Source organism: Corvus kubaryi, unplaced genomic scaffold, assembly GCF_017639235.1.
Source record: "Corvus kubaryi isolate FWS band 111438036 unplaced genomic scaffold, C.kubaryi_AGA036_p1.0 37300, whole genome shotgun sequence".
Lineage (NCBI taxonomy): Eukaryota > Metazoa > Chordata > Aves > Passeriformes > Corvidae > Corvus > Corvus kubaryi.
The window spans coordinates 14,991,203-15,017,745 of NW_024581093.1; the positions used below are offsets into that span (position 1 = coordinate 14,991,203).

The following is a 26,543-nucleotide window of genomic DNA, read 5'->3' on the forward strand; positions in this document are numbered from 1 at the left end:
CGGGAGGTGTTGGAGGCGGGAGCGGAGCGCTGGAGATTTCTGGAAGGAACCTCTGGAATCCCCTTGTGGAGGCCTTCGCGGGAGCGCGGGCAGGGCGGCGTATGGAGCCTGGAAGCGCCAGAGACCGAGGTCTGGTGGGCTTCTTCCTGCGGGGAAGAGCGTGGAACTATGGAAGGATAGGGGGGAATGGGGATTGGGCCGGGGGAAGAGGGAAGAAAGCGAAAAAAGAGGTTTCTAAAGTTGCTGTTCCCGCGCTGCGCTGCCCTCACTCTGCGCCTCCTGTGTGTGAGCAGGGTTTGGATGGAGCACGGCTGGGCAGAGGGAGAGGGGGTTGTGGTTTCTAGGAGTGTTTTCACACTTTCTACCTTTTTCAGGTTTGTGTTAAGGCAGCAGGCTGGGGCAAGGGTTTTAGTGACTGACAGCGTTTTACAGGTTAAATACTATCTAGTGGTACGTGTGGGATTTGAGCAAGCGTTTGTTTTCCTACTCAGTTCTTACCAAAGCGGGAATTTTACTTGGAATGCATTGGGAGAGCTGGCCTTTGCTGTGGGCGTGCTTCATCCCTGCCACGTTGATGGGCCACTTTGTGGGTTTGCACTAATTAACCTGACACATTAGCTGAAGTTATTTAAGCCCTTCACGTGTTACTTCTGAAAGAAAAGTCTACTTTAAGTGTCTAAGGCAGCACTGCGTGCCTCTTGCTGCAGTATATTACGAGTGCAGTGTTAGAAACAAGTGTGTAGCGCAGGTGCTTTGCCTGTGTTAAATGATCTTGGGTAAAGCTGCTGCAATCGTTTCAGCTGTTCTATTGTCATGTTAAACTGGGAACGCTCAGTACTGTCGCTTAGAGCTTGTCGCTCTGTCACCAGGGTGTAGCTGTGTTGCTGCTCAGTGTTGGCTTGTTTAGCAATAGCTTTGGAAGTGGAAGGGCAATGTCTCTATTTTACTTTTCTGAAACGTTTTACTAGGCACTTACTTTCAGTGTTAATTCTTCTAAGTTGTAAGCTAGACACTGCGGTGATGATACTACGATGTGCTGATTTGTGCCAAAGTGAAATGCAAATTACTTGCTGGAAGTTTCATTATTCCGTTGTAGCCCCTAGGTCTGGTATGTAGCATTGCAGACAGATTGTGAAATACTAGTAAAAATCCGTGACGTTAAAATTGTTCGCTAAGTTTGGGATTCCTCTTTTGTATATGGCCGTGGGGTTCTTTTTTTTAAAAGATGTAAGTATTCTCCTGTGGTGTTTCTGGTGATGTAGGTAGGTTATAGCAGCCTTTATCTGCAGGCAGCCTATTTCTGCTGGACTTTGAATGGAGAAGATGCAGCATGGATTGCAAGTCCTAATTAGGCTTTAACAGAGTGCCTCATTAAGAAAGCTGGTTTGAACGCTTTGAAACGTGTAAATCAGTTGCTTGCACTAGTACTCCTGACATGAGTAGTAAAAATCTACAGGCTTACTTCAGGTGCATGCTCTTTAAATAGCCTTCAAAAACAGGTGAAATTAAAAATGGTTCAAAAAGTGTTTGTTGTTCTTTTACAGTAGTGATCAGGGAGACGGAGGAGATAAACATGGACGTCGCGGTATTAAAGGTAAGCTGCTGGCTTTTTTAAATCTGAAAGATTGATGTTTATTTCTGTGTGACTTTCTGCAGATCAGATTTACAAACAAGATGTCTGTGTATTTCCATTCACCAGCACTTCTTCACACTTGTGGAGTCATACTGCTTATACATGTTTTGTAATTTGCTTTAGGTTTTGTTTTCTTGTTTTTGTTGTAAAATCAGTGAGTAGGTGTGTGAGTTAACACAGGCAGGCAGCCAGAACAACCACAAAACTACGGCTGAAATGTAGGGAGTTGTTCCGGTTTGGCCAAATTTAGAAATATATCCTCTGAGAGAAGGCACAACCACCCCTTCCCCCCCCCAGGTTTGGGAAAAAATAAATTTTCCTCGAAGGAAAATGAAGGAGATAAAACTATTTATTTACCAAACACACGGGAAAAGGAAAATAAGGCTAAATAATAAAATGTCTCGCTGTGGAGGAAAAACCTGGGAAAGTGTCAGAGTCCTCCCTTTGGTCTCCTCGGAGCTGGGGCTTGGGCCGGGGCCAGGCCCTCTGTGCCCGGTGGAAAGTCCTCCCGATGTGCTCTGAGGTTGAAAGCAGTCCAGTAGAAAGAAAAGGGAGAAAATCCGGAATTCCAGAGAAGGAAAAGCAAAATCCAACTCTATCTCTCTCCGGAGAACAAGAAACTGGAAGAACTGGCCAAAAGCTGACTGGAAAGCAGCAAGCCGGGTGCTTCCTCGCTCCCCTGCTGCAGCTGGGGAAAAAAACCTGCTATCTCTGTGTGACCTTGAACGAGCTGCAAACTGCTTTGAGAAAGTTTTGCTCAGTTTTTTTCCTTCCCCCTCTCAGGCTCAGTTTAGAGGCATAGAAAGACACAGAAATTAATTTCTGGGCATAGGCAGTGATATGGGATACACATCATAAGGTTACCCCAAGACGGGAGTAAATTGATTTAGTTGGCCTGGCTAACTGAAGGCTACTGGGGCACACCCTGGTGGACACCAGCAGGATCAGCCCATCCCAGTGGGATTCATCAAGAACCCTGTGAGCTCTCCTGTGCTTTTTATGATCTCTGAGCTTTGATCTTTCTCCCAACAGGGAGCTCAGCATGTCCGTGAGAGTGCCTCCAAGTCTCTCCAAACACTTACGTTACCCCTACATAGAAATTCTACTTCTCAAAAGAGAAGATAAACAGCAGTACGCATAATACATGGGGTTTCCCTGCTCTAATACTCTCCAGGCCTCGGCATTTCCACCTGCAAGGTCACTTGAGCAAATGTACCATCCTCCTCAGCATTTTTCCACTTCTGACCCCTTCCTCCCAGCAGTAGGGATGCAGCTGAAATCTAAAATGGAGAATGTGCAACACAAACTTAAATAAATGTGTAGTATGGCAGTAGATTATACTGAGTTTCACAGGACATTGTGGAAGATGCAGAATGCAGCATGCAGCCTGGACAACTGACTGAGGGGATATTCCCTAATACATGATGTCATGCTGAGCAATAAAAGCTGCAGGTATGTCTGTGGTCATCAGATTTGCCTTCCAAGTCAGCATTGTGCGTGGTGAAGCTCTGTGTTCCTGGAAGTGGCCAAGCAGTTGGCTGCCAGTGGAGAGCAGTGAATACACTCCTCATGTTGCTTTGCTTTCACGTGTAGCTCTTGCTTTGCCTAGTCAGCTGTTTTAATATCGGCCTGTGAGTTTTCTCACTTTTATCCTAATTGTCTGGTCCTCCTGCTGCAGGGATGTGTGTGAGGGAGCAGCTGTGGGGGGTTTAGTTGCCTACTGGGGTTAAGCCACAACAGCTGAAGACCCAGATCAGCTGGAACACTGGAATGTGACAGTTTACAAAGGCTCAGCAGAAAGCTGTCACCCTGTTTTAAAGAAGTTGGCTGTGATGCAGACACTCTGAGCACAAAGAAAAGCCCCTTGGTGAGTTTTATCATGTTTTTAGGTTTTTAGATGTACTTCTGAGGACTTCACAGGGAAGTAAAGAGCTTTGTCTTCGCACTTTGCCCACTGTTTGGTTACACCAACTTTTTAGATAATGCTGCTCCGTTGTAGACTCCGCATGGTGTTTGTTGCAGTGCTGAAGACACTTGGAATGTGGGAAGCCATTTCATGAACTAATGCTGTGAAGGTGAAAGATGTTTAACTTGTGAACATTGTGTATCTCAGTATCACTCACTATAATTTTGAAGGTGCCCCATAAAAATGAAGTTTTATTATTACATCCACTGTTCAGATACTCTTAAAAGTTGGTAGTATTTGTTCTCTTCTCTTTGCCCCAGGTTGAAGATCCAGGTTGCTTTTGGCTTGCTGTGGAAGAATGCGTGCCAGGTGTAGTCAGTGAAATAGAATATGAAATCCTGAATGATGAAATGCAACAGTTCTATGATAATTATAAAGATGCAGGTGAAATAAAAGGAGAGGAGATAGAAAAGGGCCAGGTAAGATTATTGCTCTACATAGAAATAATCTATTCTTTGCATTGGTTTAGGGGTGAAGTATCAAATACATGTTTTGTTTGGGTTTTTTCATTTCTACACAGAGAAGTAGTTAATAGCATCTCTGTGTTGTGTTTTCTCACCTGTAAGCCTCCTAATTGTGTAAGGGGCAAGGCTTGCATTTTGCAAAGAAAATGGAAGGCTGTTTAATAAATATTCTGTCCTTGCCTCTGAAAAACCCTTGAGTGTACTTGGGGCCGTTTGAAAGAATGTGCTGTGGTGTTCTTTGCTTCTTCCTCAGGTTTATGTGGTTTTCAGTGAGGAACTCCAGTGCTGGTGTAGGGCACTTGTGGAGTCAGTCCAGCGCCAGGCAGGTGGTTGCCAGCTCAGATGTTTTCTTGTGGATTATGCCAGATACTGTTCTGTTGCATCAGAGAAGTATGTGTTAAGAGTTTTTTGTCACTGTTAGGCATTTGTTCATAGATACAGATGCTGTTAACATTTATTTAGTCAATGCTTTGGTTTAATTGAGGTGTAGATTGTGTCCACAAGAAGCTGCTAACTAGATGATACACTTGAAAGAGCCTAAGTGCAAACCAGTCCTTATTTTGTGGTATTTTAAAGATGCTTTCCATTTTAGGTTTTGCTTTTTTAAAGATTTGGAGTAGAAGTAATGTCAGTTTTTTTTATGATTATGTGTTTGCCAGTTAAAACTTATTTTTATGTTCTTTTCTTCCTTAATAAGTTGCTATATACTAAAAAACTTAAAAATTATGGCCAGTGAAGGTTAGGCACAAAAAGCCATCTACAGAAGCAGGGTTTCACTTGCTGCAACAGCTTTTGAGGTCTAAACACAAATACGTAGGGGTTTTCCCACTGCCATTCACCAACATGTTTACTAAGAGCTGATAGTTTGTCTTGTCATGGTGCCAAAGAAGGCGAGTGTTCACAGGTTCTGAGTTTTTGATAAAATTGGTATAAAACCTTCTGGTTCTAAAATCTTGAAAAATATGTTTTATGTTCTGGAGCAACCTAGTCCAGCTCTTAAAGTTTGTTTCTCTATTTAAGTCTGCGACTTGGAGCACAAGAAACTTCGCTGAATTGAATTTTGTGGAATACTACCAAAACCAAACTTACTTTAACATATTTTAAAATGTTTTTAAGTTGCTTTGTGGGAAAACAACTTTACAATGGGTTAAATATGAAGATATTCAGAAGATAAATATCAAGAAGACTTGAAACTGCAGTGACAAAGGATCAGAAAGATTCCAAATAAATAGGAATAAATAGTGTTCATATCCAAAGCAGTTCTGTTCACCAGTTGGTCCTGATGGCACCTCTCTTAGAGTAAGACAGTGGTTCCAGGGTAGGAGGCAGTGGGATCCAAACTCCTGGGAAAACTGTGTTGTCAAGTTCAGGGTAGCAGGAGGTGGTTTGTGAGACCAGTGACTTCTGGAGAAGAAATTCTGCCCTGTAAAATGAGGTGATTCCCATTTTGTTTTTTCAGCATGCGAGTTTTAGTGCGAGCATTTGCCAAGATCCCATATAGAGCAACGAAGTGTCGCCTGTACTGCACAAAGCCACTGACGTTGTGTATTGACTACTGTGAAGACACTGCCAAAATAGGGTAAGAAGAGTTTTATAAATGTATTCTGCTGATACATCTCTAAAGAGTGAGGGTTTAGTGCAGAATTTTTAGAAGGGATTCTATTTCAAGAAGAAACCTGCAGTATTCTCATCGTAAACTCAGAACACAGAACTGTCCCAGCTACTAAGAGGAAAATGAACTCCCTTCTAGCTGAGAGGACAAAGCTCCCCAGGGAAGTGGTGGAGTCACCATCCCTGGAGGGATTTAAAAGACATGTAGATGTGGCACTAAAGGACATGGTTTAGTGGTGGCCTTGGCAGTGCTGAGTTAGGGGTTGGTCTCAATGATCTTGGGGTTTTTTCCAACTAAATGATTCTATGGTTTTTTCATATTTTATGTTGGACACAAGCCATGATACCTTGATAAAACATCTCTTAATTTCGATCATGATACTGGTGAGCTTCAACAATACTACCAAGACTGAAGTAATGTGCTAAGTAGTCAGATTCTGCTGATTTGTCTAGTTCTTTTACGCTTTGTAAGAATTTGCATGATTTAGAGCTTTGTGCTTGTATAGAAACTATTATTTTTTAAATTACCGTTTTCATGCAAGTTGATGTGGGAAAACTGGTTGTGTTTATTTTCCTAGACCAGCGAAAAGATGGGATGCTGCTGCTATCCAGCATTTTCGAAAACTTCTTGAAGGTAAACAGCTCTTCTATTTTTGGGGAAAAATCAATTATTAGAGAAATGTAGTACTTGTGTACAGATTTATTTTCTTGTTTATACTTGATTATATTACGAATGCTGTTTGTTATAAACAAAGAGAAAGGAGCTGTAAGTATGGAGTGACTTAGGTGCAAGTGTTTGTGGAGCTACATTTTTGAGTACTCTGGGCTTCCATGCTGCATGAATTTTGGTAGTTAACTAGACTGTGTCTGGCTTTCAAGCAGGCTGACTAAGGGAGCAATCATGTCATGTTTGTTTTGAACATTGGAACCTTTCTGTATATTGAACACCGGTCTCTGAGTCAGCGTCACAGCTGTCCTGCATTAGCGCGTGCAGAGGTGCTTCAGGATTTGGGAACAGACTTTCATCGGCTGTGTTTGCCCAAATGAAAAGTGTAACAAAGCTGTACAGACGTGCAAATACAACTTCTCTCAAGAAGAGTATATGTCCCACTTGGAAAGTACACGCTGGTGCTCCCGAGTGTCAGAGTCTTAAGAGAAACTGTAGTACTAAGAGTGGTTAGTCTCAAGAGGTCATTCATCTGTTTCAATCCTCCTTCAAAGACTAAGGACAAGTTCCTTTTTGGAGCTTTTAAGTTTTTATTAACTTCCTTTTTGCACTTAAGTGAAATAACAAACGCTACACGTTTTTAATTGTTACTTCTGTTCTTGTCTGTCTCAGTAAAAGTGAAGAATACTAATAGTGCGATAAGGATTTAATATTTCTTTCTTGTTTTTATTACTACATTTAGAGGCTACTGAGGTTAAAGCCACAGTACAGGCAGTAGAAGAGAAAGTGTTAGAGGTGTTTCTTTTTGTGACTGTAGGAGATGACAAGGTAAGGTATTTTTATATTTCCAATTCTATTGATGCACTTTGCTATTAGTTTAAGACTGGAAAGCATGACTTGTGAGTTTTGTAATTACAATCAGATACAGTGGAAGCGAAATCATTAACTTATTAGAGGTTTTTCATTACAGTACTGTTCACTGTAAACCTCTGGAAAATTCCAGTAGGCAGAACCTGTATTTTTCTCTTTTTGAGCTTTTTTTTTTTTTTTTTTTTTTTTTTTTTTTTTTTTGAATTATTGACTAGCAAGTGAAGTCCAGTCAATACTTAAGTGGACAGCTATATGAATTATTTGGTGTACTTCTTGCGGTATCATATTTGAAGATGTTTCAGTAAGGCAGCTGCATAATACTGTAAAAATAACTAAAAGTTCATGTTCTTGCATACAGCTGAGTCCTCAAGGAGCTGGAAAAAAAAATCCAGTCTAGTTCCACTTGCCAAAATGTGTAACTTGTGTCAGATCTCTGCTGTAGGTACTGCCAGACTTAAGCAGCTGTATGGTAGATACAAGAAGTTTCAGGCCTAATACTACTTTTTTTTCCTGCGAGATTTTGGTGCATGCTGTATCTGAAAGAAATAAACAGGCTTGTTTGAATTAGAGGGTTCTTTTAGATATGTAGGGCTCATAGAAACAGTTAATTCAGTACAGAATTTTGGCCAGGAACATAAAACTCACTCGTGAACACGTGTTGAAGGAACATACAGGAAGATAGGACTCCCCTTTTTTTAGAATTAATATTCCATGGAAAGCATTCACTGGTACTTCTTGTGTCTGGGGTTTTGTTTGTTGGGGTTTTGCTTGGGATTTTTTTATCACTGGTAAAAGCACTGCTTTTGTTAAAAGCTTCACATAAATTCTGAAGAAGTGTGTGCTGGTGTAGCTTATTGCTTGTTGACACTGATGAATAGAGCTTGTTTGGTTTTTTTTATAGATCTGTGTTAATGATGATCTGATTGCAAAGCACTTCGCTTATTATAAGGAAGCTGAAGGGAGTTCTTCAGATGATTCTGACAATGAAGTGTCTCTCAATGCTAAGTATGTTCCACTGGAGTTTATTGGTCCTACATTTGTTGCCAGGCCAAAACTGCCCTTTGGGGAGGTGTCACCACCTGTTGAGCCAGGTAGGACCCACGTGTGTGGGAGACAATCCTACATGCAGCACTTTGTGTGTTTAGTTGGATGTGTGGAATGTGAACATCCTGTCTTGGTTTGGATCCCAGTGACTGGGACACATGGTGTCCATCTGTGGCTTTTTTTATGTATTCAGATAATCAGAAATGGCTATCTCCATTTTGTTTACCTTTTTAGGTCTTGCTGGTTGGAATTCTGCTCTTGAAAAGATATGCCAAAGGTCAAGCACAGTTATAAATGACAACACTGTGCCTGTAAGTATTATATTTTGTATTAAATTGTGAAATACAAACTAAAGTAAACATATGTAGGCCAGATTAGGAATGCTGTAGCCATCTAGCTTGTTATTCTTAGATAGTCTGCTGAAGTTTGTCTCATCAAAATTGTTGCCTTAGTCAAAAAAACTTCCAAATTTGTAAAAGAATGCTGGAAAATATTTGGAGAATCACACAGTTGGTTAAGAAAACCACTTTTGACTTTGTATTTTGTTTATATTTAAATACTTGTTTTGAACAGTATTTTAGTGCTTAAAATGTCTTTTCTTTCTAGGTAGTCAACATGGTGCCAGGTTTGCCTTCCAAGGAAGATAAAGCAGTTCAAACAGACAGGTATTGTGCAGCATGTTAAATATTTGGAATGATTCTGTAATCGGATAATTGGGAGCTGTAGTATGTTTCAAATCACTCTTCTTAGGCCTCTAAAGGGCAGAGGGTAAGGGAAGGTGCATACACATGCTTTTGGGGAAGGAGGGACTTTGAAGCTGCTGATAGTTACCCAAACTAGAAAAATACCACTTTGTTCTAAACAATAGCTTGACAAACAGGAGTCTGGTGGGGAGATATTTTTCTGCATACTAAATACGTTAACTTGCTTTATTTTATTCTTAGAGTGATTTATAAAGTTTTCAGACTTAATGGAATATGACTGGGTCGGTTTGTGCAATGCTTTCGCTGTGCTGCAGGTCAATTGCTGCATATGTAATAAACCCCAGGAGTATTTCTTATTTCAGTTTCTAACTGATGCAAAGACGAGTTGTTTTATGTTTTGAAACTTCAAGAAACATTTTTTTCTACAGTCCAGTCTATTTTGATTCTAAAGTCAGGGAACTTAACAATTATCTTTGAAAAAGATTCTGAAGGATTGTTTTCACGAAATTTTGCTTTCCAGGTGGTGATTTTTGATTTCTCCTTTTGTATTGAGGGTTTTTCTTGTTGACATAGGTATGTCAGAAATACTTGGAGTGAATGGCTTCATGACATTTGGAAAATACTGGTGGTATTTATAAATGATGTTTTTCTTCTGCATTTATGTTGGATTTAATCTCTGTTTCTCAGGCTTCCACAGTTCTTAAATTCCAACTCCCTCCAGACACACACAGTTGAAGATGACCAACAGGTATGTCAAACACTAACTTTCATTTAATTTCTCTTGTGCAAATACTCTGGCTTTGGTAGCATTGAGTCTTTGTGGAAGGAGGTCAGGGGCTGACTGCACCTACACTGGCAACAAAAACTTTAGCCTACACTGGCTAATGCTGAGCCAGCCAGCCACGTCGGGGATGTCTCTTGGAATTTAAGAAAAGGCAAAACCACAGGGAAGGTAACAAAAAAGAAAGTGAGAATCAGGCCAATACCAAGGTCAGAGGAGTAGGAGGAGCTCTGTGCCGGTGTTCCTGAAGGGGCTGCAGTCTGTAGAGGACTTGCACTGGAGCAGGGAAAAGGAGAAGAGGGCAGGAGCGATGGAGGGAAATTGCCATCTGTGTTGTGACTGCAGTCCCTGCCTCATGCTGCTCATTGTGGGACTGAGTGCCAGCTGTACACAGAGCATCCAGTGAGTCTCTTGAGGGTTTAAGTTGTGTTAGAACCATCTTTGAAAATCTTTCTTTGAGAAATAGCAAGAATGAGTTGTTGACTCACCATTGGTCTGTGTAAGCTATCAGTATGTATGAATCATACTCAAAGTGAATTTAGAATTTGATTCATTTACATCAAAATGCCATTTTTTAAATACAGTGAGTGCTTCTGAGTTGTGTAAGCTAAACCACTTTTGTTAGGTACATAGCCTTTGTCATCTATTTGTCCATGGTTTCAGAGTCTTCAAAATGTTGGGGAGGAAAAAAACTTCGTGTTCCTGAGCAAGAAAATTGAGCCATCATCAGTTTTGGAAACAGCACCACTTTTTGATGGTCTGAAAAAGGTAAAGCTGATGTCATGATACTACATGGATTGTCTTCTTAAGACAAGTTTAATACCTCAAATTTACATACTAAATGTTACAGTAATACCTCAGTTTTGTTGAGAAAGGTGTACAAGGTTGTTCATGTGGTTGAATAAATGAACCTCTGGAGAAATGCTGTAAGAATTCAACACAATTTTTTTCTGGTGTATTAACCACTGCTACAAGTGGATTTGAATTTTAATACACTAATTTAACAACTTGGCCCAGAAGATGATTTTTTCATATTACCTGTTAAGAACATGTATTATATAGTGGGTCAAAAGCTTTTAAATCACTCATTATGTTTTGTCTTTTGTTGTTGGTGTTTAAGTACGTAGATTTAGTGGGAAACTCTTAATTTCTCTTTCTGTAGGAACTTTCTTGGAACAAGTTTTCAGGGCCTACCTTCACAGAGTCCTACTGTTGGCCGCCAGCAGCTCAGGGATATGATGTCATTGTCATCTCCCATCAGGGAAAGGATCCCTTATTGTATATTCCACCAGTTCTCACACTTCTGCAGTTGGAAAGTGACTACCAAGCCTTGCCAAACATGGGTGGAGTATGTATATATTAAACAAGAAAACCTGGTACTACTCTGGATGTTTGGAATGCGTGCATTAATGTCATCTCAGTGTATTTTCATGATGCCTACCGGTTTCTGTAAGGCCTCTTCTTAAAAGAATTTGATGAACTGTGTGAATGGGGGCGTCCCAACTTAATTTTAAAGCAATCCCTAACAGGTGGTTCATGCCCTGGCACTTAGATACACAGTGGAGCTTTGTTTCTGCATGAGTAGTATGTACTCATTAAACTAAAATGGGTATTAGCAATTTCAAATACTATGATGCATTTTCTAGCTTGAATTAGATCACAGAAACAGAATGACTGAGGTTGTAAGGGACCTCTGAAAATGGCCCAGTACAACCCCAAGTAAGACAAAAGTACAGAACCTTAAGAATCTTGTCTTAATATTGTCGTATCAATTTTTGTACCTGTGTATGTAGCCCCTAGCACTCATTTTATGTCCTGGATGGAAGAAGGCCCAACTTGTTTTTGACCTACTGAAAACATACAAGAAAAGTTGCAGATACCTTCATCCAATGTTGATAATCCTTGGGCAGAACAAGGAAGCAGCCAGCCAAGTGGAAATCCGAGACTGTAAGAATGCTTTGTCATCTTAGTTATGCTTGAAGGCAGTGTGAGCTGCCTTAATTGCAGGAGCATGTGAAAGAACAATTTCTGCTTCTTAAGTTTTTGGTTTATAAAATGAAGTTGGGGGTTTTGCTTGTTTAAATGGTGGTTTACAACTTGCTGTGGCAATAAATGCTCAGTACTTTGTGCATCTAACTCAGTAGTATGCAGAGGGTGCTCCACAGAGAAACAGCATAGAAGTAACGAAAAAGCTGTTGGGGGACTTTCCCTGCCTAGATGTATGTACTTTAAACATTCAGTTGTGTTCTGGTTTGATCCCTTTGTTAAGCTTTGGTTGATAGCTGCATTTTCAAAAGTGGCTCTTGTGCCAAGGGAATAAGAACTATGGATAAAATTAGGAAGGATTGTGTAAAACTGGATTTCAGCAGTTGATATTCTGTTGTCCATCCATCATTTGAGTCTGGTGGATGAATTCAGACCTTTTAGTAGCAGAACTGTTGGTGTTCTGGCTGTTTGGTCCTCAAGTTCTTATCTCTACTTCCAGGACCTTACTGGAAAATGAAATGACATCCTGCTTTGTAAACTTGTTAACCTTCAGACATTTCACTGGGATTGAGGCTATCAGAGCCTCACTCACTCATGTCTTGGAAAACATGCAGTAGAAAAATACAGGCAAACTCTCCAGCTTCAAGACAGTGCATCTGAAATACAAATGTGACCCTTTTTATTAAAGCTACCCTGACATTTGGTATCGTATTAATAGTCTTTCAAGTTGTAAATTAATGGTAACAAGTTCTTCCAACTTGCAGGCAAAGTAGTAGTGACTACACCGCACAACCTCCTGAGACTGCTGGAACATAACACTTGGTTATTGCTTAGGCTTTGCCATCTTGTTCTTGATGAGATCGAGGTGCTGCTGTCTGACACTACTGAAAAGGTGAATGGTAGAATGCTGTTCCAGTTGTGCATGTGTCTGAAACAGTGGCACACACTGAGGAAAAAAAAACACTGGAAATGGGTTTATGGTAAAACCCCTCTTTTTTTATTTCTTTTTGGTTTTGTATTTGCAAATTACTGTGTTGGCAGGTTGTGCTTGTCTTCTGGTTACCAGCTAGTTTTTGCTGAATGCCTCTGCCCTTTCAGATCTGCTTTGTCCAGGCTTACTATATTGCAGATTTGAACAGATCCTTTTCCTGAGATTTCCATCTTCTCTGTACAGAATCCTGCATTACAGTTACGTGCCACATGCGTATGCTGTCACTGCATGCTGTCCTGTTGCTTTCTCTTGCTTCAGAAGTCATTCAAAGAATAGGATGCAAGTTTACACACCAAATTCTTCCTTTTGGGTTGTGAAACTTGTAGTTTGCTGTGGTAGAGGCTTTGTGACTGGAAAAACCTGTGTGCTCAAACATTGTATTTTTCTGGCCTGTCATGAACTCACTGGAATATGATGAGAGAAAAAAGCCTCTTTTCTTCCTAGGTGTTTACTATACTGGATTGTTACAAGAAAGCCGCTGCTCAGGCACGGGGCAATCCATCGCGTCAGATCATTGCTGTGGGAACTCAGTGGAATAAACACATCATACCCTTGATAAAGGAGTTCATGAATGATCCTTACATTGTGATAACAGTTATTGAAGAAGCTGCCATCTTTGGAAATGTGCAACAGGTAGAGCTTTGGGAACGGTGTCACTGCTTGGATACGTGGCTGCTGATGGTTTATTGGAAGCAGGTGGTGCTGCAGTGCTGCCTCCCATTGTGAGCTGAAGTTGCTGTTAGAAATATGTGCAAGCGAGTCACTGGATGAGCTGGAGGTCTCTTACCTTCCTTTATAGGAGTGAGATGAAGGCAGTCCCTTGAATATTTCATGGTTAGTGCAGATGAGTCTAAATTTGATGAGATGTATTTGCAAACAGTACAGTTTTTGACCAGAATGTTACCAGTTTTTGCAGTTGTTAACTGTAACGGGCAGAACTACAAGGTAAGCAGTTGCAAGGCAGCTCTAGGAGAGCACTTGATTTGCTGCTGTATGTAACACAATACCAAACTTGGGACCTCAGATTTCCACAAGGCCTATTACTACGTGTTCTTCGGTATCTTCTCACTTAGTTTCCAGTCGGTGTGGTGTAGCCCTTAGGAATAATACAAAATGGTCTAAGTGTGATTTGAGTTACTCTGTGTCTCAGAATGAAATAGTTTGTGGATTTTAAATGTTAGGAAGTCTCCTAAAGTAGACACTCTGAGCATGTCAGGAAACTGAAAACCCACTTTTGTGAGAAGTCGTAATGATTGAGCAGAACCGCAAGTGCCGGTGTGTGGATGCATTAGGGTTAGGATTAGGAACAATTAGATAGTAAAATATATCTGGGTTGCATGAATTACCAGCCCTCTGTTTTGTGTTTGCTTTTAGGTGGTGCAGCCTTGCATGAGCAGCAGTAAAACTGCTGAGTTACTGAAAATACTGGATTTTACCCAGAAGAATCTTCAGAAGGTGCTGGTATGCACTGACTCAGTAACTGAAGTAGAGATAATTCATAAGGTAAGAAAGTATTTAAATGTAAAGAGGTAAGTGGGGTTTTCTTTTTAATTTTAAAGCCATAACAAACTAAAATACCTTGGCTTCTGAGAATAAAGGAAGAATGTGAATTTGGAAGTTGATTATTCCTGCTAAGAATAACCCCAAGCTGACTGCTGGTGAATAAGAAGCCTGATTAATTCCCAAATTCTTACAGCATTCTCTCTGTCAGGTTGGAACTTTGCATTGAATCAAACTGGCTTTTTTTTCCCCAGTGAATGTCCTGACAGTTTTTCTAATTTTTACTGTTTTCAGTAGTGGGATGGGGGAGAAAAATTAAGACACTGTGTTAGGAAGTTCTGTGTTGTTGCTTTCTGCTCTGGGGTGATGGAACTTTCAGACAGCTATTTCCCTGATCAGAAAGATAGGTTTTCTGCCCTCCTGTGAAAGTCTACCAGAATCGAGTTAAGCTGCAAGTTGACAGGAATGAGGGGGGAAGAAGGCTCAGTTTTGTTAAAACTGGCATAAAGGTGCTTCCAAGTTACCTGCAGTGGAACACACCCCAGTTTCACACCCTTTTCCAGAGATTATGTACTCAGCATTTCAGAGGTGGAGACTAAGACTTCTCACACAAGAGTTATTTCTTTAGCTATTACAGTAATGAATACATACAGTGACTTAGCAATAGGAACATCTCTTGTTGTGGGAATTATTTGCTAAAGGAGGCAAGCTGTGAGGATGGCACAATTAAAAGCTTCAGCATAGGATAGCAAAGGATTTGTGGCTGGATTGTTCCAGTATCCTAGGAAGAGATACGTAAGTCCTAAAACATGGGAATGGATTCCCTTGCAGAAGCTGGCATAGATTCTGTGATAGTTAAAGGTTTCTTTCCCAATGGAAATATTAGTGTAATGCTTATCCTTTGATGATTGTTAATGGAAGCAAATCTGGTTTGGGATTGTGACTTTCTAATACATTTTCCTTGAATACTTGAGGGTTCAAGCATATCAAAATCAACGCTGCCACCACTTTAAAAAGTGCTTGTTGATCTTAAAGTAGGATTGAATCAGTTCATAGTAATCCTTGTGTACACTGTGTTCAAATATCTTACCTGGCCTGTGAAAATATTTATTTCAAGGGTTGACTTTATGAAGAGCGCTTGTTCTGAGAGACTGAAGCATGAATCTGTGTGTTTTTAGATCATGGAATCTACTCAGAGAGGACACATTAATGGGGCGAAAAGCTTGAAATGAAGTTCTTACTTTTCTTAAATACCTGTCTAATATATTAATCCATGGGAACTTGAGCTTTTAATTTTTTTATACAGGAAATTAATGAACCTTATCTCCATTAAAACTTTTTTCCATCTAAGCAACCTAAATTTCATTAACTCTTTTTCTTACATCTCTTTAAGGTAAAGTGTGCTAGATTCTAATAAGACATGCTGCTTATTAGAGTTGATTAGAGCAAGTACTGCAGCATTGCAGGAATGTATAACTTCTCACTTTGTGATGCAGGCACTGAAGAGCAACTCAATAGTTTCCTTGAAAAAACATAAGGAGAGCAAGTGTAATGCCAAGTGTGTCTTGGAGAGGTGGAGAAAAATGCACAGTTCTGGCACTCCTGCTGTGTTAGGTGAGGATTCTCTCTCTGGTTGGGATTGTATCTGAGTTCAGAGCTAAGATGTACACCAACCACTTGCACTGGGTTGTCTCGCCGCTTCCACAGGGGCAGATCCCTATGAACTCTTTCCAGTTCTCTGTTTACTTCTTAATGCTACAGCTGAGGTTTTTTTGTTTTTTTTTTCTTGTCGTTTTCTGTGCTTACTTAAAAGAATTACCAATATTTTGAGAAATCTGCCATTATTTAACAAGTCTGAAATAATTTCTAAACTCCAAAGATGTATTGTAGTAACTTTTTGTAAGTTCCATTAGATTTTTTTTTTCAGTACCAAAGGCCTACATTTTCAAACCAACTTTGTTTTCTATTTTATACAAAACCAAGAAGATTGACTTCCCTCTTCTTCGTAGGCTCATACAGAGCCATGAGAATTCCTACAGTATTTCAAGTGTCTGCTGTCTTACTCCTGTGAATTACATGGCTGTGCTCAATTCTCTCTATTCTGTGGTGCTGACAGGAAATAGAGAGTTACGTGAGATTGACGTGAAATGCCGTGTCTGCCGTATGCTGATGGGATTTCTTTACTGGAGAAATATAAAGCCTAATAGGAATGTACTGGGGGAAAAAAAAAAATCTTCATCTTCCAGTCAGTGGGAAATCAGTCATGGTTTATGTGATGTGATGCTTTCCATGTTGGAGGTATTACACTTACGTGTCTGTGTGAAACATGTGCTTAGTTTTAGCAGATGACTGCCTGCAGCCTTTGGGAATCACTGATGCAACCTGTGTGATCCATTTCAGTTTCCCATCTCCAGGAGTCTTCAGGCAGCGCCTACAATGCATGACTGACAACTTCTGCACTGTGATAAAGGTGTGGGTGAGCCTTGACTGGGTAACGCCACAGTAGATTATTACTGGTGGATACATAAAAGTTTTCCAAACTACTTTTTACTACTTCTAGGATTCTGCTGTAGATCAAGAACATACAAAGGCCAAGTCAGTCATCCTGCTGACAGAGAACAGTTCCTGTCATGCACCTGGAATCCTCCACTGTTTAAAGCGTGCAGAAGCTGAAATTCCAGAAGAACTTAATGATTCAGCTGCCAGGGTGCAAGAGTCTGAGGAAAATGAGAAATTTTCAAGGCCCCTGTGTGCTTCTCTTAAAACTTTTGGGATTTGCAGGTAAGGAAATGTCAGGCTTTTGTGCCCTGAATGACAATTGCTGCTGATGCCTTGATGAATTTTCCTGTTGGCTGCTTTTATCTAAATCAGATTTTGCTCATGATTTTTTTCTTTTTTTTTCTGTTGCCTATTGCGAGTCACATAAAAATAGTTTACAACTGAAAGCAAAGAGCTTTTTTCTAAACCTGTTACGGTTTTTTTTAATGTAGAAACAGAACAGCATGTCCAGATCGTCACCAAATTAATTTATCAACGGACATGGCCCAGAATACTGCAGATGAAATGATAGAAACACCTGACCGTGTGACAGTAAGTTACAGTTTTCCTTGGCCTTGGGTACCAAGAGGACAGGTCTTAAACAGCTACTTAGCATGTTACTTCATTTTTCGTATTCCATTAATCCTACTGCAGTACAGGTATTATTTGTTGTGGCTATTCGTTATTCTCTAGCTTTTTTCCCCTCTCCCCTGCATTAATTAGTGTGCCAGACTTTCCTTGTGTCTTTAGCTTGAATTGAAACTGTTGTGCAGGTAGTTCTGAGTTTACCTCAGATTTTTTTTCTGCTTTTAAGATTCACATTCTATTTCTCTTCTGTTTATTACTTCCCTATATAATTTGAGGCCGTATACCACAATTAACAAAGATGAAAGTTTATGGAACCTTCAGTTAATATTTCTTGTAGAGGAAACATGAAGTAATGTTTGGGAGTGAAGAGAAGCTGAAGTGGAAGGATTTTTTCTTAACTGACCTGTTCATGCAAACTTGATAAAAATTGAGCATTTTGTGGCCTTGAGATTAGAAAATGTATTGTCATTTCTAGCATCCCCAAGAAATGGGGTACAGCTTCTCTCTTGTAGGTAGAACAGTTATTTCCTACAAAAATGTCAGTGTTTTGGAAGACTCTTGCTGCAGAGTGCTGTTTTAGATGGACTCTCTTTTTTAATAGTTTCACATTCATGAAACCTTCGTGGCTATTGGGGTGACTTTGTTGTGGTGGTTCTTCACATCCTGGTAAGAGTTTGTCTCCCCAGCTTCCTTTGAAGCTTGGGCTTTACCTGAGGTGCACTCACAGCAGCATCTTACACACTGGTGTGCATAGCTGTGTGTTTGTAATCTTTCATTTAAGTCATTTTAGTGCAAAAAGAGCAGTTGGTTCTTGTAAAATCCCCTGTAAGGCTGGAGAGTGCTTAGAGTAGAGCTGGAGTGGTGCAGAATGTGGGAGTGGTGAGTAGCCTGGCAGATAACTGGCAGAACTCGGTGGTGCTCACGGAGGTGGAACACCATCACCTGACACCCAGCAGTTCTTGCTCCATACATTGCTGTCCACTGCTGACTGAACCACGGGCAGCTGGGATTGAGAATACTAACCAACTCGTTGTTTTCTGAAATGTGTGTACAGCAACATCTGTCACCTTTTTGGGCTGGAAAGAGGTATGTGGTCTGTACATGAAGACCTAAATTTCACTGGTTTAAGAAATCATCCATGCCTCGTTGCTGCTGATGAATTTGATCCTTTCAGATCCTGCCTCTCCACATTGTACATGCAACAAACTACTTTGGTCGAATAGTCAAGAAACAAGAGGACCAATACACAGTTCTTGCTAAAGAAATGAATGATTACTTCAAGGTACCAGGACATAGGATTTCTGTTAACATCGTGGAGAAGTCAGTGTTTTATGGGTTATGTGAGGGAGCCATTTGCCACAGGTAAAATCTTGTTGGCTTTTTACTTCTTTCATGTGCATGTTTTTATACAAAGCTTTTTAAAAATTTGACTGTTGGGTAAAGAAAAAAGCCCATCCTCAAAAGCAGCAAAAAATCACTGCTATGCCAATAATGCTTATAAAAAGCTCTTGCCTGCTCTTAGTTCCTGAATGGCAAATAGGATGATTCCCCACACACACCTCAGGTGTATAGAGCAGGCTGTGAAAATACCTGTTCTAAAGTGAGAGCAGGTTTAAAAAAAAACTCTGCACAACTGGCTACATGAATAATAATTCTGTGTTTTTTTCCTATTATATGAAGGGTTCAGGTGGTAGAGACTCCAGCAAAAGATGAAGAAAATGTCTGTGAGGTCACAATTAAATACATAGATGAAGGCAGGACAAGTCAAGTGAAGAGTGATCAGCTGCTTCACTTACCTGCAAAGTTCCAGAGTCTGCCAGCTCAGGCTGTGGAAATTATAGTTTGTAGAGTAAAACCCATAGATAATGAAGTTGAATGGAATCCAAAGGTAATAAGCAGGTTTTTCCTGCTATTTCCTTTATGCGCTTTATGCTATTTCCTTTATGCGCTTTACCTTCTCTCTCTGTCATTTTCTACAAGAAAACACAAACTGTAAACTTAGGTACCAGATTTCATGGCTTCCTAGTATTGACACTAAGTATCTGCTATTGGGCCAGATTCTAAGCTGGTCACTTCCTTTTTTTGTTCTCCTATGAAATAATACAGTGAAATGCACGAGATTTTTTTTCTCTGATTTAAATGTCTTTCTTTTAGGATAGGTTATCACTGCTGTGGATTCTGGGGGAGGAACAGGAAAAGTGCAGCCTCTGTAAATCAACCTGTGTTTGAGTGATCTTTCATTAAGGAAGTGCTTTCCTTGGAAGCTAATTCTGTTCTAACTTAACTCTTTAAGTTAGAGTATTCCACTGGTTTACTCAAAGCTGTATATATTTGTTGAATACCCTTTCCATGGTTAAGCTCAGAAGCTGCTGTTTCATTTTTAGTTAGTGGCTGTAAAGCTGCCATACGTCTCAAGTGCAGTGACAACGTGTTTTTCCTAGGTGACGGATCACATTAACTGCAAAATTAAAGGAAAGCTTCATCACGCGAAAGTGGTCCATACCTTGGGAAAGACAGTTTGGGTTGACCCAATGGTAGGTGTAGAATGGCAACACTATGCAATCTTCATCCATCTGGATGTGGTCCAAGAGTTTTCCACAAAGTTAGTAACAGAAGTGTATTTTGGAGGTACTAGGTTTCAGTAGTTTGTCTTGGGAAATCAGTTCTGCACTGTGTCACATTCCTCTGGAAGAATGAAACTTGGATCCTCCAAGAGGGTTTGCTGATACCCAACAGCTCTTGAAGTAGATTTATTTTATTATGTTTATAATTCAAAGTCTGCCATGTCTTGAAGATCTTAAACTAGTTTGCATTGCAGTTGGTTTTAATGTAAGTTTTTCTGCAAATTAAAAAGCATTGAAACTTTCTCCTTCATTTTTTTGATCGAAATAGGAAAAATGGGTGCACTTGTTCTTGGGTTTTTCTTGTTCTACAGTTTCATGTCCATTAACATCAGCAGACTTTTTGGTTTTGTGGAGTGAGTCAAGTGAAAATTTGATTGGAAAGAGAAAATGATCTGGAGGTCATTCTTTTCAGTAGCTTCTGTTCCCATATGGTGTATCTCAACCTTTCACCAGTTTCTAGGCTTTGGGGTTTTGTATTGTGCCTCCTGCCCCCTCGGCAGTTCTCAGGTGATTTGAGACTTGCAGTTCTTAACTGTGTGAGGTGTATTTTAGCTGTCACTTACATGATCAGGGCTAGCATTGTTTACTTATTGCCATCCTGCTTCTGTTAGGGTAAACAGCCAGTTACTTGAGCCATTATCACAATGGGAATGATGGTGATACTTGGAAAACAATTAAACATGGGGAAAATTCCTGTGTGAAAATCAGAAAAACTGAACTGCCTACAGGTGTAAGTCAGTAGGTCTGTGTTCAAAGTTTGACTTCAGGAGCAGCTTTGAGTTGGAGAGAGACCATTGAAGAGCAGTGCTTTCCCTTTTTTTTGTTGTGTAATTCAAGGTCAGGGTTACCAACCTTCCCGTGTTGAAGATACGGATCAACGAGTACAGCATTCGATCTGAGATTTTGTCGACGGGTTTGGGAACTGATAATCCCGAACATATAGCAGAAATTCAGAAGCTGTGCAGACAGATGCCAGTTTTGGATCATGCAAAGGACTTGGAGCATTTGTAAGTGTTTGCAGATTTTTTTTTTTCTAGCATATGCTTTGCTAAGAGAAAAATTGTATTTCATTTTAACTGAATATGATGAATATTGCTGACAATGATTTTCATTTAAATACAGAAACAGTTGTGTTTGTAATATGTCTGCTTCCTGTTAACTATTCTTTAGCCCCATAACCACTAGAAAAAGGAATTTGTAATGCTAGAAAATGTTAAACTAGAATTTTATGCAGATGTGCAATTTAATAATAAAAATATGGAGTCTGAATTCAGATTCCCTTAGCAATTTAGGGTGCTCAGTGGCTGGTTCGAATGCTTACCAGTCAGTACTTAGTACCAGTCAGAGCACTACAGTATATTGTGTCTTCAGCTGCAGAGTTCAAGCTGGAAAACATAACCACTTTTCCTTTAAAGTGATTGGGGAAATTACCCTTCATTTAATGAGTATGTATGCCTGGTGGATTTTGCAGAAACAGCACTGAACCTTGTTTTCCTTGCCCTGTAAATTTTTAGAACTGAAAAAACACTGTGTGTGGTGGCAGATCCTAAGACCTGTGATAGAAAATGCTGATCAGCAAGACACCTGTAGCTTTTTTGTTACGGCCCCCCAGTGCAGGAGTTTCTTTAGCCAGTTAATCTTGTGGTTGTTTCTGTGACTTTGCCAGTCGACAAGAGAAGGAAGCCTGATCCTCTCCATACTGTATTTATGTCTTAGATTGAGGCTCCTGCATTCCTATCTGTAACTAGGTTATATGCCAGAGTTTAATCTTAACCAAAGGATTTTACTTTTCCCATACCTGCTCAGATTTGGTGTGAGAAGTTTTTGCTTGGAAGGCTACTTTTCAGGTTTTATCCTCTACAGAGGACTCAGGTTAAGAGGTTTCAGGTACTACCTGTTTGCCTTTGTTCCTTTCTCCTGGGAAAGGAAGGTTGGGAACCTCCATATCATCACCAAAGCATGTAATGCAAGGGACCAGACAACTTTATCGTGGTGATGTGTGCTGAAATGAGTGTAATGCAACTGCTTGGATCATTTTTTTTAAAGACTCTCTAAGCCTGAGACTACTGTTGAAAAATTTGGAACTTCAGTACAGGCTTTGTTAGTAAGGTACAAGTTAAAGAAGGGGGAGGCAAAGTAAGATGAATCTGACTATCGTTTGTGGGTTTTCTTTTAAAACTGCCTTGTCCTGTGTTTAGAAGCACAAAAGAGGACACAGCTGGTCTAGAGGAGGTGTCCAGTCCACAGGATACATTGATAGAGGAAGATTCTGCGGAAAGCTGTAACACTTCTGCGATTCCTCCAAGCGGTAAACCTTCCCATCATTTCCAGAAGTTCTCAAACTTGAATTCAGGTGCTTGATACCAACTTAACAGTCATCCTGCCAGCTGTAAACTGCTCTGGGTGTACAGAGCAGCACCATGTGGCTGATGTTTGCAGTAAGCCACAGCTGCCTTCCAGTGAGCAGTCAGGAGATGCTGTGAGTGACTCTTGCTACTCTAACTGCGTGGCTGTTTTGGTAATGCTCTGTCTTTGAGACACTTGGAATTCTTTGGCGCTCTGAAGGGAACATATGAGCAGGAAGTCTCTGTTGTACAGAGAGGACAAGAGCTGTGCTGCTGAAGGCCACAGGGTTTAAAGGAGTTAAAATCTGTTGAAATACGAGCATGAATAACAGTGTTGTTCCCTGAGAGGCTGATTTTTTTCCCCAATATTCAGGATGGCCGAAAATGGCTCTTCCCCCCCACACCACACCCTCCCCTTTGCTTTTTAATCTGAAGGATGTGCTTCCTGTTCTGTCAGTAGAGGCTTAGAAATGCTTAGGCATAGCAGGGGGCCAGGATTTCCTGCTAGCAGCTGACACAAGTGTGGAGCAGTGAAAGGTGAAGAAGTTGCAGCGATAAGAAGGCTGGAGTGCTTATTGTAGAAGGCTTTTTTCCCTGGTAATAGTCATACTAATGCCATGTTTCAAGCTGTATTAGTCATTTCATCCCTGAAACTCTCCACTAATTGCCAAAATGGTGTGTTTCAGGTGTTAAATAAACACTGTTTTGAAACTGGAAAAAACCTTTACCTGACCTGGAAAACTGCATGTTTAGTTAGGTTTTTTAAAATCTTCTTACACTAACTACAGTACTCTTGATAATGAAAAATTGTAGTTGAATTATTAAGGTCATGAAATCTTTCAGGACAGGAAGTACACAATACAAAGGACAAAGACAGTAGTTTGATTGCTAGGAAGTTACTTTTATGATGGTATAGGAGAATTCTGGAAATACCTGGGTTCTATAGTATAGGGAAGTAAAAAATGTGTCTGGGTATCTTCTTTTTAGATGATGCAGTTCAAGCAAAAGAAGCAGAAGACTCTACTGTGCATCAGCAGAAGGGGTAAGAGAACCATGATTTGTTCCCATCTTGCTTTTATGTGAACTGCCAACAGTATTGTTTTGTCCGTGTCTGTGGTCAGCTGAAAAGTTCCTTTTGTCTGTCAGAGGTTGGTTTTGCTACTGTTAGCTTTTCCTTTGGCATTTCAAGGTCAGGCTGTGGTGGCATCCTGAAACTGGGCAATGTGATTCCTGTGGTTACCAAAGTCAGTGGAGCCTATGTCTCCATGGAACTTGTAGGTGTCCTTGTTCAAAGACTTGGAATGCAGTGCTTTTGTAGGAGGCTTGAGTGGTGTGTCCCCTCACCCCTTGAGTGGTGCTTCCCTGGCACTGCTGCTGGTGTCTGGTCTGCATGGCTCAGGCTCCTCGGCTGAGCGTGTGACTTCATGGGCAAATTCTGGCTCTGTGAGAGACAGCTTGGCTCAATCTCAGTGGTTTTCTGCTTTGGAAAATACCCCATTAAATGAACTTTCTTGCAGTTGTCATCCGCAAATCAAGTGGTTTCAAGATAATGTGACTGTGACACTGAGGTTACAAATGCTGAAGGCAGCTGACAGTAAATGCGAGTTTTCTAAAGAGAAGGTGGTTTTCAGGTAGGTTTAAGAAACTTCAGTATAATCAGCAAAGTGTCTTTGTTAGTCTTTAATTTTCCTAAACTTTTTGTATATTGCAGTGCTTATTCAGAAGGCAGACTTTATGCGGCTGACCTGGAGCTGTATCAGTCAATAATTGCTGAGAAGTCCACATGTGTGATTAAGGATAGAGAGGCTGTGATTTTACTGGTAAAAGAGAAAAAAGGAGAATGGTGCAAATTACTGAAGAACAAGGTGAAGTGAAAATTAATTTGAGAGTTACTGAATGTTCTGAACATGTTTGCTGTGCATCAGAGCAGGTATTTCAAACTGTTTTTGTCAACAGAATGTTCACGTGTCCTTAGATTTTGAACACTGGGAAGAGTCTGAAGATGAAAGGCCTTTTACAGTTGGTAAGGACTGAAGGAGTCTGTGTTTATAATACATAAAATTATCAGCATTTTTCTTTTTGCATTGGCTTTATCTGAAGTACTCATTTATTTCAGCAGGTTGCTCAAATTCTCTGAAAAGAGGTGTGAGGACCTCTAGAGCAAACTAGAGGCAGCAGGGCACTTACTTATCTGATGCCTTAGGTTTTAATTTTTGTATTTTTCAAATTCTGTACTGCTTGGTGTGTGACTCTGAAGTTTCTTGTAGCCTGTTCACTTCTGCTCTCTCATGCTAGGTAGACATAACAAAGCCTCTCCGGCCCTGCTTTCCAAGGACACCAAGACTGTCCTAGGCCAAAAGTACAAACCAAAGAGCTGCTAAGGGGGGGGCAAGCTGAGGGGAAAACTGAAGCTTTAATTGGAGAATTAACGCTGCTATGCAAATGAACCAAACCTATAAAAGAGTGAAGAACTCGTGACCTGGGGCCCATCTTGGGGTCCATTTTGAGAATAGCTTCAGGCTCCCCAGGGTGTACCTTTGAAGGCCTTTCAAAATAAATCTCTCTCTTAATTCTTTACTCCTGTTTAGTCTCTGTTTCTAGGAGGCCTCTTAAGGCATCATATCAGTATAGCACAGACTAAGAGCAGATAGAAGTAGTTGGAGTGTTCTGGTCTTGTTTGTAGTCAAAAGTATTGGGGCTTGCTGGGTTGGGTCATTTCATAGTACTGTTTATTTGTTCTGAAGCTTGTTTTTTCCTGGTTTATAAATATTACACTTCGTTAATTACTACCAGGTTCTGCAAAACTGAGTTATCCTCCTGCAGGATATGAGGACTGGTTTGAGTCCTCAGAAGACAGCGATACAGAAAGTGATGACTAATTGGGAGGAGAAATTCCTTTCTCCTCTGATAAGAGAACTGTGTTAGTGTTAATTGTTAATGAAACAGTTGATGGTAATTGTTGATTGTTGAGTTGATAGTTGATGTATTTGTGGCTTGTTCATGTCATTGGTAATTAAAAACATTGGTGTCCTTAAAACCTGACTGCAACTGTGCTTAATTATAATCTTCACCTGAGAACAGGTACTGGCAAAGCTGTACCTGTTGTAGGGACACTTAAAGAGCTGACATTACCTGTATTTTGGTCTTGCTCTGCATCCTGATGCCGACAGAAATCACCTACTTGAAAAAAAAGAGCCCTGGGGCAGATGTTTGTCTTTGCTTATTTTGTTCTTCTTTGACTTAAAACCACCTTAGATTTAGGTATTATTTTTGCTGGTAGATGAGTCTAGTGGGTTACTTAAGAGGTGTAAGTTACTTCTAGTTTAAAAGATAGGGCCTGTTCTGTGAGGTAGAAGCAAAAAGTGGGTTTAGCCATACATTGTTAGCAACTGAAAGTGCCAGTCTATAAAGAACAGCGTGAAAAATACAGCAGTACGTTCTAAGACTAGTCAAGCAATTTTTGATCAGGGTTTTCATGATGAAGAGGTTTCCCATGACTTGAATTCCTGAAGTTGGGCTTTTGGAATGCGTGTCAATTTCTAACCTTCTCCACTAAGGAATTCAGCTGTTAAATGGCGCAGTTGGTGAAGAAATATTTTTCCGGTGTTCTGAAGTTTTCCTGAATTGAATGACAGCATTAAGGGGTACTCCCTGGGACAGAGCACTGCTAAGGTGGAGGAACAGGTGTGAGGAGCTAAGAGATGTCTTGTGGGGTCCCCTAAAAAATATTTCAGCTAAACTCCACGGGTGAGAGAAGTGTAAAACAAACAGCAAAAACTTACGTTTCTCATTTTTATATATATGAATATTAATATCAATATAAAGCGATGTAAAAATAACTCCCCCTATATATTGTTCTATACATGGCTTTAGAATGTAAGAAATTCGGAATAGAGTCATAGGGTTTAAAAACACAAATACAACTTTTGTACGTGTACATTAACCGAAAAAGTGCTTGAAACTAAGCAGAAAAGAGCCCTCTGTAGGAATTAGTTACCTTTATCCCTTCTGCCTTTTTATTTCCTCCCTCAGTCTCCCACGGCCCCAAGGCCAGATGTTGTAGCTAAGGCGGTGCTGCCGCCCTGTGGTGCTGTCCCGTACTGCAGCTGCGCCCACCGCCGTGCCGCCGCCGTGGGGCCCCGTTCGGCGCTGCCGCCGCCGTGCCGCCGGCGTGGGGCCCCGTTCGGCGCTACCGCCGCCGTGCCGCCGCCGTGGGGCCCCGTTCGGCGCT

At 40.6% G+C, this 26,543-nt stretch overlaps 1 protein-coding gene and 1 long non-coding RNA gene across 9 annotated transcripts in view; one reads left to right on the plus strand and one right to left on the minus strand.

Moving 5' to 3' along the window:
- Window positions 1–26,543, plus strand: part of TDRD12 (tudor domain containing 12) — a 57,605-nt gene that overhangs the window by 160 nt on the left and 30,902 nt on the right. For 3 of the 8 annotated variants that reach the window (XR_006015968.1, XR_006015967.1, XM_042027619.1), the window contains exons 2-28: window positions 7–129; window positions 1,545–1,594; window positions 3,860–4,018; window positions 4,317–4,453; window positions 5,523–5,642; window positions 6,253–6,308; window positions 7,084–7,169; window positions 8,113–8,302; window positions 8,490–8,566; window positions 8,862–8,920; window positions 9,647–9,707; window positions 10,404–10,508; window positions 10,903–11,088; window positions 11,534–11,687; window positions 12,491–12,618; window positions 13,162–13,350; window positions 14,092–14,220; window positions 15,714–15,831; window positions 16,554–16,687; window positions 16,778–16,998; window positions 17,208–17,307; window positions 18,518–18,705; window positions 19,024–19,231; window positions 19,785–19,877; window positions 20,805–20,974; window positions 22,166–22,275; window positions 23,300–23,354. Coding sequence is in view for 6 of the 8 variants with exons in the window: in XM_042027619.1 (XP_041883553.1) it covers window positions 102–129; window positions 1,545–1,594; window positions 3,860–4,018; window positions 4,317–4,453; window positions 5,523–5,642; window positions 6,253–6,308; window positions 7,084–7,169; window positions 8,113–8,302; window positions 8,490–8,566; window positions 8,862–8,920; window positions 9,647–9,707; window positions 10,404–10,508; window positions 10,903–11,088; window positions 11,534–11,687; window positions 12,491–12,618; window positions 13,162–13,350; window positions 14,092–14,220; window positions 15,714–15,831; window positions 16,554–16,687; window positions 16,778–16,998; window positions 17,208–17,307; window positions 18,518–18,705; window positions 19,024–19,231; window positions 19,785–19,877; window positions 20,805–20,974; window positions 22,166–22,275; window positions 23,300–23,354 (3,311 nt within the window). In the remaining 2 variants the exon portion in view is untranslated. Of the gene's footprint in view, window positions 1–6; window positions 130–1,544; window positions 1,595–2,435; window positions 3,086–3,859; window positions 4,019–4,316; window positions 4,454–5,522; window positions 5,643–6,252; window positions 6,309–7,083; window positions 7,170–8,112; window positions 8,303–8,489; window positions 8,567–8,861; window positions 8,921–9,646; window positions 9,708–10,403; window positions 10,509–10,902; window positions 11,089–11,533; window positions 11,688–12,490; window positions 12,619–13,161; window positions 13,351–14,091; window positions 14,221–15,713; window positions 15,832–16,553; window positions 16,688–16,777; window positions 16,999–17,207; window positions 17,308–18,517; window positions 18,706–19,023; window positions 19,232–19,784; window positions 19,878–20,804; window positions 20,975–22,165; window positions 22,276–23,299; window positions 23,355–23,829; window positions 23,944–24,023; window positions 24,178–24,268; window positions 24,336–25,105; window positions 25,355–26,543 lie in introns of those variants that run through there. The other 5 variants (XM_042027614.1, XM_042027613.1, XM_042027615.1 and 2 more) reach the window with 4 other exon arrangements.
- Window positions 19,182–26,494, minus strand: LOC121664357. Its single transcript, XR_006015972.1, has 3 exons — window positions 26,310–26,494; window positions 19,847–24,129; window positions 19,182–19,316 (listed from the first exon to the last, which is right to left on the minus strand). It is a non-coding gene; the product is annotated as an uncharacterized LOC121664357 (long non-coding RNA).